Source organism: Prorops nasuta, unplaced genomic scaffold (genome assembly GCF_024137725.1).
Source record: "Prorops nasuta isolate Cenicafe-Biocafe unplaced genomic scaffold, Cenicafe_Pnas_1.2 PNAS00004, whole genome shotgun sequence".
NCBI classification, from domain to species: domain Eukaryota; kingdom Metazoa; phylum Arthropoda; class Insecta; order Hymenoptera; family Bethylidae; genus Prorops; species Prorops nasuta.
Window position 1 is genome coordinate 7,622,859 of NW_027116801.1, and position 15,810 is coordinate 7,638,668.

A 15,810-nucleotide genomic window follows, 5' to 3' on the forward strand; every position below is an offset into this window, starting at 1 on the left:
CCCATCACTTATTTCAAGCCTGTTTTCATCGAAATCTTCGTTTTCCTCCCTAAGTAACATTCTCAGTATTATACTTTTTAGATTATAATTACATTTGATATAATCAGCAGTATGAGCTAATGCAATAATTGCGAAAATTATAACAAGCGAAACAGTTCTCATGCTGCTTATTATTAGATTATTTCAATCGGTAGACATTTAAATATAAGATTTTTATTTACCTTTAAAACTCTTATCCAATTTAGAATAATAAAATTGTTATCCCTAAATAAAATATATGAAAAGCGATAATACGTTGTTGCTCTTAAGTGGTCGCTACATATCGTAAACTGTATACTGTCTTTTATAGAATTTGAACAAAAATTGTATTTTTAGTATTTTCGTAATTGATTATTGTTTAAAAAGAATGTATATGATTGTCTATTCACAAGCAATAATTACATGTTTTATACAGCAAATGATAAGTTTCATTTATTATATATATATATATATATATATATATAGTATATATCTACTCGCGTGAGGTTCGAAGAAAGTGAAATTTTTAAATTAGCCGATGAGTAAGGAATGTGTATATATTGTAAAAAAAAAAAATAGTTTAATTTCTGTTTATTTTCTATGGGCCCTCAGGATATATCAGTAATGATAGTAAGCTGAAGTTAAACCGTACGAAATAAAAATGGAAAATACTTTATATTCTCTTAGTTCATATTACATTATCAATAACTAGCTTATAGTTAAATACTAAAAGTCACTTTGATATCTTTATATATTAGTACATATTGTCTGGTACAAATTATTAGTAAAGATAAATACATAGAGGTTTGAGTAAACTTATCACTTCCGCCCTGGACGGGAAGAACACCTTTAAGCCATCACGTTCAATCTATAAAGAATAAAATTAAATACAAATAAATATGAAAAATGACTTAATGTTCACTGTTTTTATAAACAATGTAATTGCCGTAATATAGTAAATTCAAAGAAAATAGAAGTTACCAATCTTTTTACTCTGCCTCTACAACGTGCCCAACTATTATTTTGCATCCTTCGATTATAATCTTCCCAAAGCCTCTGCATTATCATAATTCTAGCTCGATTGGCCAAACCGAGTCCCTCACGATTTTCCATTTTTTTTATTATATTTTGCGTACCTTTTTTACAGTTTGTATACTCAGTAGAATAAGATATCACAATGATTCCAAAAATTGTGGCAAGCATAAGAGCTCTCATGTTGCTTATTATGAGATTTTTTTGGTCTGTAGAGTTTTGAACAAAAGACTTTCATTCGCCATTAAAAATCTTATCCATTTTCAAATAATAAAATTATTATTACTAAATAAAATATACGAACAATCATAGTATGCTGTTGCTCTTAAATTACATTTATATCGTAAACTGTCTGCTATTTATTGTAGAACTTAAGATGAAATTACATTTTTATTGTTTTCTTCATTGATTATACTTTAAAAAATATGTGTATAGGGTTTTCTATAACATTCATGTGTGGCTTATCATGCAGTAAGTCATGAATTATGTGGGTTATATATATTCACTCTCATGAATTTAAAAGAAAATGATATTTTTAAATATACTGAGCCAAAATTACTATATATTTATAAAAAAAGAAAGATTTGTTTTTTTTTAATTTTTCAAGAATTTCCAGAACAGTTCAGTAAAAATAGTTGGCTAAGTTAAACCATGAGATTCAATTACAGAAAATTCCCAATATTCTTAAATTATGTTTCAATCTGAACAATTTATAGTTAAATAATTGAAGATACTTTTATGTATTCAATATTATGCTACTGCATATGGTTTTCTACAAATGATTAACGAAGATATCCGCACAGAGGACGAATTGCACTATTCAAATCCAACGCTGATATGAAGAAACGATCGAACCCTTCACGTCGAAACTAAAAAATAAAATAGGATGCAAACGTAATATTTGCTGATTTCATCAATAAAATGGTTATCATGTAATAATAAATTTTAATAAAATGTAAATTACCTTTTTTTCTGCTCTGGTTATACAACGTCCCTGTCTACTATTTTGTATGGATCGATCAAAGTTTTGTAAATGCCTCATTATTTCTATACCCAAGAAATCATTGAAAGTACCCAATCCCATGTTAATTTCCGTTTCTTTTTTTGTTTTTTGCACATTTGTGCTACATCTCCTATACTCAGCAGAATAAGTTAGTGCAATAACTTCAAAAATTGTAACGAGTAGAAGAACTGTCATGTTGCTAAATATTGCAAATACTCTTAGTCCTATATTAAAAACTGGAAAAACTGAATTTGTGGTCGAATAAAAGGAGACAAATAAATATATTATCGGGTTCTTTTCACTTTTTTATTTTCTCGTGCTACAATGTTTATTTATATAAAGTCAAGAACCGATTTTATTAAGACTATTTAAACAAACATCAATAATAAAAATCGTTAAATATGATAGTAATGAAATGTCCTAAGAATAATAAAAGCTTCTTCATATGTTGATATGTAACGTTGCTACAGTAGGTGTATATAATGCACAATTGCAATCAAGGAGTTATCTTTATTATTATGCTACTACGAGTGTTTTGCGTTGATTAATATAGATATGCGCACCAAGTAAAGATTAAGCTAATTGCACCCGAAGATCTCCCAAAGAAATTAGCCAAATTATCATATTGAATCTGAAAAATTGCATAACAGAAATGTAAATAAATTTCAAAAGATAGTTGCCCTTTTCGTTTTATGTACATTTCATATTTAAAATAATTATCACTTAATCCTACACACACACACACATACATAAATATATTTAATGGAATAACAGTTACCCGTTTTATTATTCGTCTCATACACAAATCCTTCTCATCAAATAGAGTTGTTACATTTTCCTCCTGTATGTTCCCATTTCTTGTTTCAAGTTCGTTTACATCGAAATCTTCGATTTCTGCATGATCTTCAATGTCTGTTATTATATCTACTAGCTTTTTCTTACAGTGTATATTGTCAGCAGAATTAGCTATTGCAATTATTCCAAAAATGGTAACAAGCAAAAGAACTCTCATGCTGTTTTTGTTCGCTTCTCTTAGTGTGTGGAGATTAAAACAAGATATTTCCATTTACCGTCTTGAACCTTATTCCTGTTCTAATAATAAAATTTTTATTGTTAAATAAATTAAATGACTAAAACACTTATATTATATTGCTCATAAATATGTTGCATTATCTTAAGTTATGTGCTATCGTTTAGTCTTCAGACACATTTTTGCATAAACTCCACGTGGTTTAGAATATATCGAAAAAACAGGGTTTTTTAATTTGCTAACCAGAATGTGGAACAAAGAAATAAAAAATAATATAAAAAACATAGAAATAGTAGAGCTTGAACTTATTATTATTGTTTTTATTTTAATGCAGCTATACTTATTGTTTAGTATAGTAACAATCAATGGAATTATCAGTGCTGAGCTATAGCTATAAATTGGACAAAACCAAATCTGATATTCGATAAATCCAAACAAATTATCATATTAAATCAGCGAAAGAAAATACAGTACAAATAAAGAAAAATTCAAAATGCAATCGTCTTTTTTAAATAATTATTTTTGTTTAAAATACTTCTATTTCTATTTAATTACTATAGCAACTACCTTGCCATTCTAATTTTAATATACATCTATGCCACGAATGAGAAATATGCATTAATTACTCTTTCATGGCATCTATTCCAAGTTTCTTCTCATCCATCTCTATATTTCCGTAAAAAATTGTAATTCTTTTTTCTTCCTTTATTATATACTTTAATTTTAAATCAAAGTTTATGCACGTTCAGCAAAATAAGCCAGTGCAGCTAGTCCGAAAATTCTACTAATAAGCAACTCTCATTATTTATGAAATATCGTGAGCAATTAACTGAGGACGAGTATAATGTGCAATATAAGGATTTCGTATTTGTTATAGGGGAGGATTAAAAGAAGAAGATGGGGAGCGGAAGTAAAGGCACTTTATGGAGGTTGGCGTTGGTGATAGTAGGAACGCTAGTGTGTCAATGTGCATGCATAAGTCCGCACAGGAGTAGACACCACGCGGATCTATCCCACGTTGAGGATGGAAGAAATTATCACAGCAGCGAGGAATTGCCAAAACCTGTGGCCTTTGGTGCCTCGGAAGATGATCCGCTGGTGATTCAAACGAAGAAGGGCAAGATCAGAGGCAAGACCATGACCGCCACTACAGGGAAGGAGATCGACGCCTGGTTTGGCATCCCTTATGCGCAGAAGCCCCTTGGTACGTTTACCCCCTTTCCTTACTTTTCTCTCCTTATAAACCAACGTTCACTCAACTTTCTCTATATGCTTAAACTACCTAGCTTTCCAATTTACCACTATCCTTCATTCTCCGACATTCTTTCTTCCTTTATTTCTCTGTCTATAACTATTTCCTTGTTTTCGATCTCTCTACTAATCATTTTTATTCAATCAGGTACATTAAACGCTACATTTAGCATGCTGTATATATATATATATATATATATATATATATATATATATACGTAAAAGCTCGACGCTTTATGCTATACCTTACCTTGCTCTTTTCTCTTTATACACTGAACTTTCTTTCTATTTAATCTATCATTTCAATTTTTTAATTTTTCATATCATTCCCTAACTCTTTTCCTCTAGCTTTACTTCTGTCTATTTGTTTTTTTTTTGTTTCTATATTACTGTTTTTCATCAACAGTATAAAATGTTCGAAGATACGCTGAAAATAACATACACAGAAAATCAGCCGAAACACTAATAACAGTTTCTAAAAATCGACTGAATTTAACAAGTTTTGCTTCTAAAAATGGACATACGACTTACAGTTGGCTTATTTTTTAAGCGAATATATTTTTAGCAGTCTTTACTGGAGAATCAATTGCAGGCTTTATGCGGTTTCGACATCCGAGGCCGATGGACCGCTGGAACGGAACTTTAAACACAACCACACCGCCGAACAGCTGTGTACAGATCTTCGACACCGTGTTTGGGGATTTCTCCGGTGCGACGATGTGGAATCCAAACACGCCGATCAGCGAGGACTGCCTCTATGTTAACGTAGTTGTACCACGACCAAGACCTACCAACGCTGCTGTCATGGTATGGATATTTGGTGGTAAGTTTCCATTCGATCCTGTCAATTTAAAAATATTCAATCAATTAATTATAAAGTTCCATTCACACCGGACGCTTTTTACTATCAGAAAACGAACTTTCTTTTCATTTCATAAGCTTGTATTTATACGTATGCATTAATTTATAATTAAAATTAAAAATATACCCATGCAATTAGTGTGATCTCTTGCATTATTACAAGTACTGCGTGCAAAAAGTGGTTAGACCCAGAAACGTCTAGTTAAAGCCGAATTACATTATTCAAGTGTATATTTCTAAAATAAATAACAAGTTCGTTTGAAAAGATGTTGAAACAACGATAAATCATAGCGTTGTTTCGAGTTCTGTTTTAAAATGCACTGAGTGTGTGTGTGAATAATGCTAAATAAAAATAAGAAGAGAGGAGTCACACAATAGGCCAATCGTCGGATGTGCAGAGTGACAGTGGCCCAAATGGAGCTAAAGTCTTGAAATATCCGAACGCATATCGATCGAAGGTCGTTGAACTTTGACAGGTGGTTTCTACTCCGGGTCAGCAACCTTGGACGTCTACGACCACAGGACGCTGGTCTCCGAGGAGGAGGTAATCCTCGTCTCGATGCAGTATAGGGTGGCAAGCCTTGGCTTCCTGTATTTCGGTACGCCCGAGGTACCTGGCAACTCTGGACTCTTCGATCAACTAATGGCACTGCAATGGGTCCACGACAATATCGCCGCTTTTGGAGGAAACCCGGACAACGTCACATTATTCGGTGAAAGCGCTGGTGCCGTTTCCGTATCAATGCACCTCCTCTCGCCACTATCCAGGTAATTTATGCAAATTAAGCTTCGTCCATACAAAATCAACCCAAAAGAATTAACGTACGACAACTTTTATGATATTCTATTGTTTCTACAAGTTTTAGAAACACGCAACAGAATTACAACTCTTTTTCTTTTCCTTCGTACCAGTCTTATCGGACAAAGTCCTTTTTAACACCACGTTAATCATAATTACAAAAAAGAATTCATTAATATTACTAACTTTTTGTTAAAATAACAAAATTGGTCATGAAAACTTGTGCAAGAATAATTAAATAATTGCAGTACATAATTATATATATGACATTATCAGAAGTATATTGAAAATGTTTTGCTTTTCAGGAACCTTTTCAGTCAGGCCATAATGCAATCGGGTTCCCCGACGACACCTTGGGCGATAATCTCGCGAGAGGAGTCGATAGTTCGAGGGATTCGATTGGCGGAAGCTGTGGGTTGTCCCCACGATCGGAACAATCTCCAGCAGGTGACCGAGTGTCTCTTGGCGAAGGACCCGGTGGAGTTGGTGAAGAACGAGTGGGGAACACTGGGGATCTGCGAGTTTCCATTTGTGCCGGTTATTGACGGTACGTTCTTGGACGAAACGCCTCAGCGATCATTGCAGACTGCCTCGTTCAAAAAGGCCAACATCCTGATGGGCTCCAATACCGAGGAAGGCTACTATTTCATCATATACTACCTCACCGAGCTCTTTCGCATCGACGGCACCGAAGACGTCAAGGTCACCCGGGACCAATTCATCAGGGCCGTCTCCGAGCTCAATCCCTACGTCAACCAATTTGCACGACACGCCATTATATACGAGTACACGGATTGGCTGAAGATTGATGATCCCTACGCAAATCGTGATGCCCTCGACAAGATCGTCGGCGACTACCAGTTCACGTGCAACGTCAACGAATTTGCCGGACGTTACGCTGATACGGGAAACACCGTTTATATGTACTACTACAAGCACAGGTCAACAACTTACATTTTTCTCTCTTTTTCTCTCTTGGACAACAAACTGTGTCTTTTAAAATACTTTATTATTTATTTTATATATAGTCACAGTTTTTTCCTTTTTACTTTAGTAATGATGTTTTAATTAGGAATATATTCCACTAAGTTTCAACAGGATTAATTAGATTTTACGTAAAAACGATAGGATCATGTACATGTAAAAGCGCATAATTTGTAAAAATTTAAGTAAATTATGACTTTCTGGAAATCTATCTAACAGTTTAGTTTTCAATTGGGCGTGGCTTCTCTCATATTTTCGAGACAAATTCAATAAAATAGATTTTGTTAATAATGATCGATGATTATATAACTTTATAAGAGAAGAATATGTAGATCGTTTAAAAAAATTATATTTCACGGGGGCTATTCTCATTGTGGATCAAAGTCCGGTGAAGATAAAGACAAATATATTTTATTGAAACATGTTGTAGTATTTATTTCGAGCCACGTAATTTTTCTCAAATAAGTATCCACACATTATTTGGCAGATTTTATCAATAATAAAAGTAAAATCGCTTACCATCATTTTATATCTAAATTTCTATTATTGGAAAGTCAGATAAAAGTGTTCCAAATATTTCAATTCCAATGAAGCAAATGGTTCACCAAAATAAAATATGCTTTTATCACATCCTTAGTTCTCTCAGAAATAAAAGTTCTATTGCGAAAAATCAATTAATGAAAATTGACAACAACGAAAACTTTTTAAGCTTTTTTCAGAAAGCAGTAGAACATAAAGTTGTTTATACCACTATCCTAACTTTAATACCAGTAATAAAGTGTTCACGTGCCTCTTATCATGGAGAGTTTAGCATTATTGTACTTGATAAAAATGATTTCATAGTATAACGAGTAGCCTACCTGGGGCTCAACTGACAAAATTAATTTATACATTGATTATTTTTTTGTTTTCAAAAACTCCAGCAATATTATATTCTACAAATTTAAATAATTTAATTGTCAACTTTTACATCGATATCAAAGAAAAATTGATCTGATTATATTTAGCACTCTCTAAATTATTTAAGAGTCAAATAATAGTCTTAGTTTGTAACAGAAAATGAAAAGAAATCGATTGATATTAAAAGCACCAAAAATACGTGTCGAGTAAAAGTTTGATATCTCTCAATCTCATATTGATAATATTTTTACAATGAGTTAGCAATCTAAATAATTCTTTCACATACAAAAATATTTTAGTACAAAATAATAATGTAGAACCACAACTACTCTGATAAAACTCCTATTTTCTCCATTCTTAATGTAAAACTATATTGAAAAATAAGCTGAAAGAGAACAAAATTTTTGAAGGGATGTGATACAAATCATTTACATCGTCTAATATAATAAATGTACATAAATTAGAATTATCATGATATATAGGTATATAATTTATTAATCTTTTTACTACTAGTAAATTTATATTAGGTAATACAATTCAAAGAGAAATGATTATACTGTATAATATAATATTTATAAAACGTTTGTAGCATGCTAATTTAATAATATAATTATTTGAATAACGTATGTAGATCGGTCAATAATCCATGGCCACGATGGACAGGTGTAATGCACGCTGATGAGATAAGTTATATATTTGGTGAGCCCTTGAACACGTCAAAGGGCTATACTGCGGAAGAGGCTCACCTATCAAAAAGAATGATGAGATATTGGGCGAATTTCGCGAAAACAGGGCAAGTATAACTACTATTAGAGAACTGAAAAAACAATCGAGACTCTGAATTTAAGGCTTAATTGGTAAAATTGTATCCTAGGGATCCTAATATGGGGGATATAGGATCCTGGGCGCAAGCTGTTTGGCCACAGCACACTGCAGCCAAGAAAGAGTACCTGACCTTGGATACCAACACCACCGAAATTGGATACGGACCTAGAGCGAGGCAGTGTGCTTTTTGGAAAAAATATCTTCCACAATTATTGGCTGCTACATGTGAGTACAAAAATTGTCCATTTTAACTTCAACTTCACTTACTATAATAAATATAGCTCCTCACATAAACCTTTAGCGGGGTTCACGTATATGAAGCCATGGGACCCGTCGAATCGATGATCTTGATAAAAGGTGAAAAAGCTTTTGGACCTCACTCGTTCTCTTGAATTGCCTAAAATGACACCTGTTGAACGGTACCAAGTACATTTAGTTGTTTTCTACGAACCAAACTAATTTGGTAAATTGAGAAAGAAACAACTGAATCAATTTTAACGAAAGTATACGTCCTTACTATCAAACGCGACAACAACTTCTTTCCGAACTACTTAAATTATGTATTATATTTTAGTAAACCGAAGGACGAACAAGCCAAACAATTTGATATTATAAGTCACTTTAAACGATACGGTTATCGTGTTGGCATTCCCTGTCCCCTGTTCTCGTCAAAGTTTGAAATATTTGAAAAGTTTCCATGCAAAAAACTCTGCAAAATTATTTCTAATATGTCGAGCTCTTGTGCAAGTTTTGCATTCCCCCTCCCTCCCCCCTTGTTCCATCTCTTTCACACTCTCACTTTCTCCTTTCCCCCCTTTTCCATCCTCGTTTCACTCGCAATTTACTGAAAATCCTGTATATCGTCGTTAAAGGGAGAAAAGAGAACGACCGACCCTGCAAAGTTTCTATGGCGATCCGACGTGTGAAATTTTCATGCTCCGAATTCAGGACTTTGCGAAGGTCGAAAGTTGAAGGTCGCGGCTGGAACTTTCGTCGGAAAGTTTAGCGGATGTACCGTCCTAACCCTCGGTCGAGCAGCTGGCTAAACGAGTTTCTTCCTTTTCTCCCCTTTAACAATGGCGGTGTGGCATACTTCGTCCGATAAGTCCTTCTCTCAATCGAGGTAAATCACATCCGAACTTTTTTTTGCCGAGGGAGCAAAAAAAAAGAAAGTAACCCTCCAGTAATAATTCCGACGGAAAAACATGCAAACTGCAATATCCATCATAAAGTTAAATCCGGAAACTTTGCTCGTACATTTTCCAGTTTTCTACCTCTGCTTATTCTGCCACGACTTTCAAATGATTTTTTCTTCTTCGAATCTGGAACGGCCGAAACATTATCAGAAAATTTTTGATTCCCTATAATTAAACGGATTGTCTGTGATAAGAAAAACTTTGGAGAATGTCGTGCGTATTTAACTTGTTTTTATTACATTTTCACTGGTTTAATGGTGAAAGAGAAAAGGGAGAGGCGAATAATCGTATTGCCGTACGTGTAAAAATTTAGGAATAAGGGAATAATTTAGGTATTCGTCCTTCGGCAAGTATTTTGCCCAGGAATAATTCATAATCGTGACGTTGTTGGTGGGAGAACCGAGTAGGCCGGTTTCTTTTTACGATAGGGTGTCGGTCCACGTTTCTTCTTTACGACACGGGACTCCAAGCATTTACAATTCTTCCGGAGGGGAGAATTTAACGAGAAACTCACCTCTATACTCCTATATATACAATGTGTCTGTCTAAAAACGCGTTCAGACATACGTATCTCGAAAATGTAGCTGAAATGTTAAGAAATGTGTTGTAGAAATAATATTTTCAGATTTTGAATGACATGAATTTTCCTACCAGTATGTAGGTCACTGTATAAAATTGTTTTTTTAAGATAAACTTTGTTTTATGTTACATATTTTTATAATTACTTTTAACAACTCTTGACAGCACTATTATAATGTGCTGTTTAACTCAAAGATTATCGAAGTATTTAAATTTGATACATACCTTGTTTAAGCGACTGCGCCTGTATAATGCACGGCGATTGAATATGTCACATTTTAGAATATTAAATTTTTATATACTTTTTTTTAACTCAGATAATTTATAATGGTTTTTGAGTTAGTTGATACATTGACACACTATTTTCAAAAGTTGTTACAGCTATTTAGAAACTTATGTAAATATATCTATTTAGATATTAACATTAAGAAGTTCGAAGTAACCTTCACGTGGCTCGGAATTATTAAATGCCATGATTATTGAACTATCTTTTCTGTGCCTTCTATCGTATATCGTAGACGCTTTAAATAATATTAATGAATTTTTCTATGCTTACCAATTGCGAAAAAATTTATAATATAGAATTTTCAAAATTACTAAATCTATTTATTACGCATGGTTTTTGAGGTTTGCCTGATTTTAAAATTTGAAATTTTATGGAAATCGGTGTAAAGGTTAAAAATGTTGAAACCCTGTTAAATTTCAAAATTCTTTAACTCACTGTGCCTTGCACTGATTTAAATAAGATTTAAACGATTGCAGTCAAATGCTATTGAAAAACGACCTCTTTTAAATCTGCACGTTCGCCTAGTTAAGCCCTGTATATTATATACTATAAATCATTATCTCCATTTCTTCCGAGCTTATTTATAAGAATAGCAATTTAATTTCACCAATCTCTCCAATCTTTGAAAATACTCGAGCAATAACGAGATAAAAATAATTTGATGAAATGGAAATAGCTAAATCCGGATGCAAGCAAGGTAGAAATAAATTAAGAAGGAAAGATTTGATGTCTCTTTTAATTTAGGATATTGCTCGGTTTGACGAAGAAGAGTTAATATATTTTTTCGAAGAGAGCGCATTACAAAGTTGAAGGAGAAACTGTTTGTGAGCGAGACTGATAAGAGGATGCAGAGAGAAGCGTTTTCTCTGATTTAAGTCGTTTACCCTCTTAACTCTGGTATATGTTTTCTATGGTTATGTTGTATCCGTAAGGCATTTCTCTATTGCTGGGTATAGTATATTCTGTATACTATATACGTATACATATACATCTCTCTTGCTTGCAAAGAAGTCGATGCAAACTCAGCGAAAATGGAAACCTACAGTCTATATACGTAGAAAATTCCATTGCGTTTGACTCGTAAATATGTAATATTAAGCAAATGCTAGCTTAGGGCTTCCCAACGCTGAATGGATTTTCCACGATAGAAAATGATCTAGTGAAAAATATTATCCTATGATTTAAACTACTTTGTTGTATCGCATTAACGAGATTAAAGTGCTTTACTCGCTTCGTAGGGTTTTTCATTTAATAACGAAGAGAGAAGGCTGCAACGATTATTGTCCTTCCTTGTTTGAAACGATCGTGAAGAGAGAAGGTGGTAAAGGTGGTTGATAGTGGTAACTGCGCGTTATTGTAAAACTGGTGGCAGCCGAGAGAGTTTACATGATTTATTCAGAGCTCAACCCGGCAAGCGTCCCACTTAAAGCTGGAAAACGCTTCGTTGATGACGATGAGACCCCTAAGAAAATTCTTCGAAAAGCCGTCACCTAAAAGGTGCTCATTTCTACTCGATACCTTTGCTCCCTGCTGCACTTGCATACCTCTCAAGATTTCTCCAGACTTCCGCCATTATTCTTTGAACACTTAAGAACATTCGACTCGATGATATTATCACAAAGTGTGCATTTTTTCAAACGTTGCCCATTAACTTTCATCTTTTACCAAAGTATAATTATTTCTTATTCGATATATTTAATTTAACAATAGTCGAGCAAATCTGTTTATTTATTTTTCACAATATGATTTGACAAGTAAATATAAGTAGCAATGTTGATCCTTCGTTTAACCTCGTAAAATATTTATATCTATCTGAAATGACTTGGATATACGTGTGCGATATTTTTATTGCCATTTCATTGCCCCTCGCACAAAAAATTGCAGAAAACTATTATCATTCGTATAAATAAAGGAGAATGTATCTTTTTCTTTGACGTTTTTTTTTACTTTAAATTAATAAGTCAAGGAACAATTCAATTTTATGACTACTTTCATACTCTTTTATTAACACAATTTTTTAGTTTATCCTCTCCTTCTGCTCGGGCCCGGGATCGGATTCATCTCTTCAAAGTAAGAACACTCATCTTGCATAACTCCTGCTTTTTGTAGTTCAGTTAACACAACACCATCGTATTCAATCTGTGTGAATAAATAAAAATTTCCATAAATAAAAAAAAAATAATTTTTTTATTGATAGCTCACGAATGAGTCAACAGACTTTTTTAACGTATTACACATTTAAACGTGTAATATGATAAACTCCTTCAAGTAAAATTTATACTGCTGACTATAATACCTACCTTTGCTCCGGCTCTCGCTTGACAACGTTGAACTGCTGTTGCATAGTCCAATGGCTCAGCTGTGCATAATGTTACCAGAACAAGAATACCGACCAATACTATTAAACTCCTAATTTTTGTCATTTTACACTCTATGTCCACACTTCGCTTTGCGTTTCAATAACTAAAAAATCTAAATTCACGACAATACGTTCTAATATAAAGAACCTGATCGGTATATAAAAACGAGCGCAGCTCTTAAACCGATAAACCTCTATTTTACGACCACATGTAAATTACTTATCACACAATAAAAATAATCAATTTATTCGGAAAGCAATAAAAGAAAATTTAAATATTTTATTTGGAAGACTACGTAGATTTTTTCTCTTCTACCTACAACTCAATGCTTATTATGCTCTAGTGAATATACTTTTCCAAAACACCTGTAAAACTATTTTCTCACTTGAATTTGTCAAGTGTAATACAAGAAATGATTTAATTTTTATCGGTGATTCTTCAAAAAGATATATTTGATTCATTACAGGAAATGCGTGTATACGATTATATTTTAGCAAGAAAAGATTCGCATTTTATATTTTCCTCCTCGTTATGGCGAAACACGCGTTATACTCTTGGTCATAATTTCACAGTCATAATTTCATTAATTAGAGCTTACCTTAATTAAAAGCAAGAGTTTCCTCTCTCTTGATGGTTGCTGGTTTATTAAAGCAATAAATTAATTGTCTCGTTTCAGCATGGAGGATTTCGATATATCGTATAGGTTTGTGAGAGAGAGGGGTGGGGGGGGGGGGAGTACTCTGACGCGTGTGCGCGTATAGAAGGAAAAGCGTATTGCTGGAAATTGTTAAAATCAAATCCGAGACTGAAATCTGATAGTTCTCCGGTTCGCCCTGTAATTTATTTGCGACATGCGACCTCTAGGAGTCGGCGATGCATTGAAGGAGTCGCTTGGTCGCTCTTCGCAAGGAGTGACTCTCATCATATTTTCCGTGCGAGCTTTCCCCTTTGTCGGAGAACTTTGCTGGAATTTCATTTTCCGTCTTCGTGCCTCTAACGGCTGAGAGATGAGAAAAGCGAGGATGATTGGATAGGATGGTGGTGGTGGGGATGGAAGGGAAAACGGAGAGAGCGAGAGAAAATAGAAAGGAAGAGGAAATAGGATGACGGAGAGAAGCGTATACTAAGATAGAGCGAGAGAGCGTGATACAGAGCTAGAGCGATACGTGAGTCAGGACACGACCTCTGACCTTTCGTATCAATTAAATTATCCGAACTGGCCTCTCTGGCGAACCGTGCAAAAAATACCGAGGGTAAACCATCCACGAATGGATTTTCTCGTAAAGCTTCGACCTGCTACCCTTTTGCCAAACTATCCCTCTACTCCCTCCCCCTCCCCCAAACCCCTTTTCCTTTCTTTATGTTTCACCCAACATTAACTCTGACACTGTTTCATAACGAAGCGCTTAAACCTTCATTGCTGATGAGCATCCTTTCCCCTTCGACCCCTACTATATATAACACGTGCTTGGAAAAATCTCTCTCACTCCTCCCTTCCTCTTTCCACCCTATAAACGCTTAAATGAAATGTAATATATTTCCACATGCAGATATTCATCCCAGTGTTATTTATTTACCGTTATTTTGCGATGGATTTGGAATGATCGACGACCAAAATATTTCTGTATATAATATGTATAAAAAGTGGGGCCAGATACTCGTTCCCCATAGTTATTTATTGTTAATATGCAAAGAACTTAAAATGATAAATGCTCACTCTCTGCAAATGCAGATAGCGCCTATGGAAGGAGAGAATGGTACGTAAGGGTTGTGTAGGTTGTAAAATGTATGATTTATTGGAAAATTTAGTCGATTGTAAATGCGACGGGAATGCTCTCTGGGGCTAGTGTAAAATGTAAAAACGATGTTGGGGTAGGCGATAATAAGTGAGCCGAATTGAATCGAAGGTGTTGGAGCCGCTGCCAGGGGACAATTTTTCACGTTATTTCTTGGCTATCGGCCATATCCTCGTGGTCGCCATGATTCTGGGTCGGGGAAGATAAACAGTTCGATTAATAGGTGCCTTGCAGTCAATGGGATGTGAAATTGCTTTCCTGGAAGTAGAATTTAGCGTGGCACAGCTGCCTCGGAAAGCTTTCATGCTTTCGTTGCACCATTAAGCTCGTTGGATTAAAAAAGACACACACCCAATTCATGGAGCCGACGAGAATTCACTTTAATTCGTGACTTCCAAATAAATTCAGCTCTCTGCATAAAGCAGCAAAAAAATCGTTAATTTTTTTCTTCTCGTTGCGCTTACCTGATAGAATGAATAATTCAATTTACTCATTCTTCTGTATGCGTGTAATAAACTGATTTACACGTGGAATCAAAAAGCTTTACGACTCGATCCACACGGAGCTTTTTTACAGCCCTGCTCGTTTTTTTATCCATGAAAAAATTTAAGCTGAGCGAACAGATAGCAAGTGTCTTTATGCATGAAGCTTTTGTTATGCTTGTGTTTGGTTTTTTGAAAAAGCTCTTTAAAAGAATTCGTCCACAAAATGGGGACATAAAAATTTAATACTATTTCCAATTTAAAAGCAATTCTCAAAGAGAGTTTAAAATTGTGAAAACCAATTAGGTTTTTAATTTACAATAAAGGTATGCATTTTAATTAAATGATTTCAATGATTTTAATTATCTTTATTGTTGTATATATAAAGCGTATGATTTTTGTAAATAT

At 34.0% G+C, this 15,810-nt stretch overlaps 1 protein-coding gene and 2 long non-coding RNA genes across 4 annotated transcripts in view; 1 reads left to right on the forward strand and 2 right to left on the reverse strand.

Annotated features, from left to right (window-relative positions):
* LOC136772670 (acetylcholinesterase-like) overlaps positions 1 to 15,810 on the forward strand; it is a 105,151-nt gene that overhangs the window by 64,019 nt on the left and 25,322 nt on the right. The window contains exons 3-8 of one of the 2 annotated variants that reach the window (XR_010822506.1): positions 3,961 to 4,287; positions 4,927 to 5,157; positions 5,672 to 5,963; positions 6,300 to 6,935; positions 8,510 to 8,928; positions 9,005 to 9,145. Coding sequence is in view for 1 of the 2 variants with exons in the window: in XM_066725795.1 (XP_066581892.1) it covers positions 3,981 to 4,287; positions 4,927 to 5,157; positions 5,672 to 5,963; positions 6,300 to 6,935; positions 8,510 to 8,671; positions 8,753 to 8,928 (1,804 nt within the window). In the remaining variant the exon portion in view is untranslated. Of the gene's footprint in view, positions 1 to 3,960; positions 4,288 to 4,926; positions 5,158 to 5,671; positions 5,964 to 6,299; positions 6,936 to 8,509; positions 8,929 to 9,004; positions 9,146 to 15,810 lie in introns of those variants that run through there. The other variant, XM_066725795.1, reaches the window with a different exon arrangement.
* LOC136772672 (uncharacterized) lies at positions 2,361 to 5,007 on the reverse strand. The gene is made up of 4 exons (XR_010822508.1): positions 4,866 to 5,007; positions 4,585 to 4,761; positions 2,832 to 3,145; positions 2,361 to 2,684 (listed from the first exon to the last, which is right to left on the reverse strand). It is a non-coding gene; the product is annotated as an uncharacterized lncRNA (long non-coding RNA).
* Positions 12,474 to 13,240, reverse strand: LOC136772671 (uncharacterized). The gene is made up of 2 exons (XR_010822507.1): positions 13,065 to 13,240; positions 12,474 to 12,903 (listed from the first exon to the last, which is right to left on the reverse strand). It is a non-coding gene; the product is annotated as an uncharacterized lncRNA (long non-coding RNA).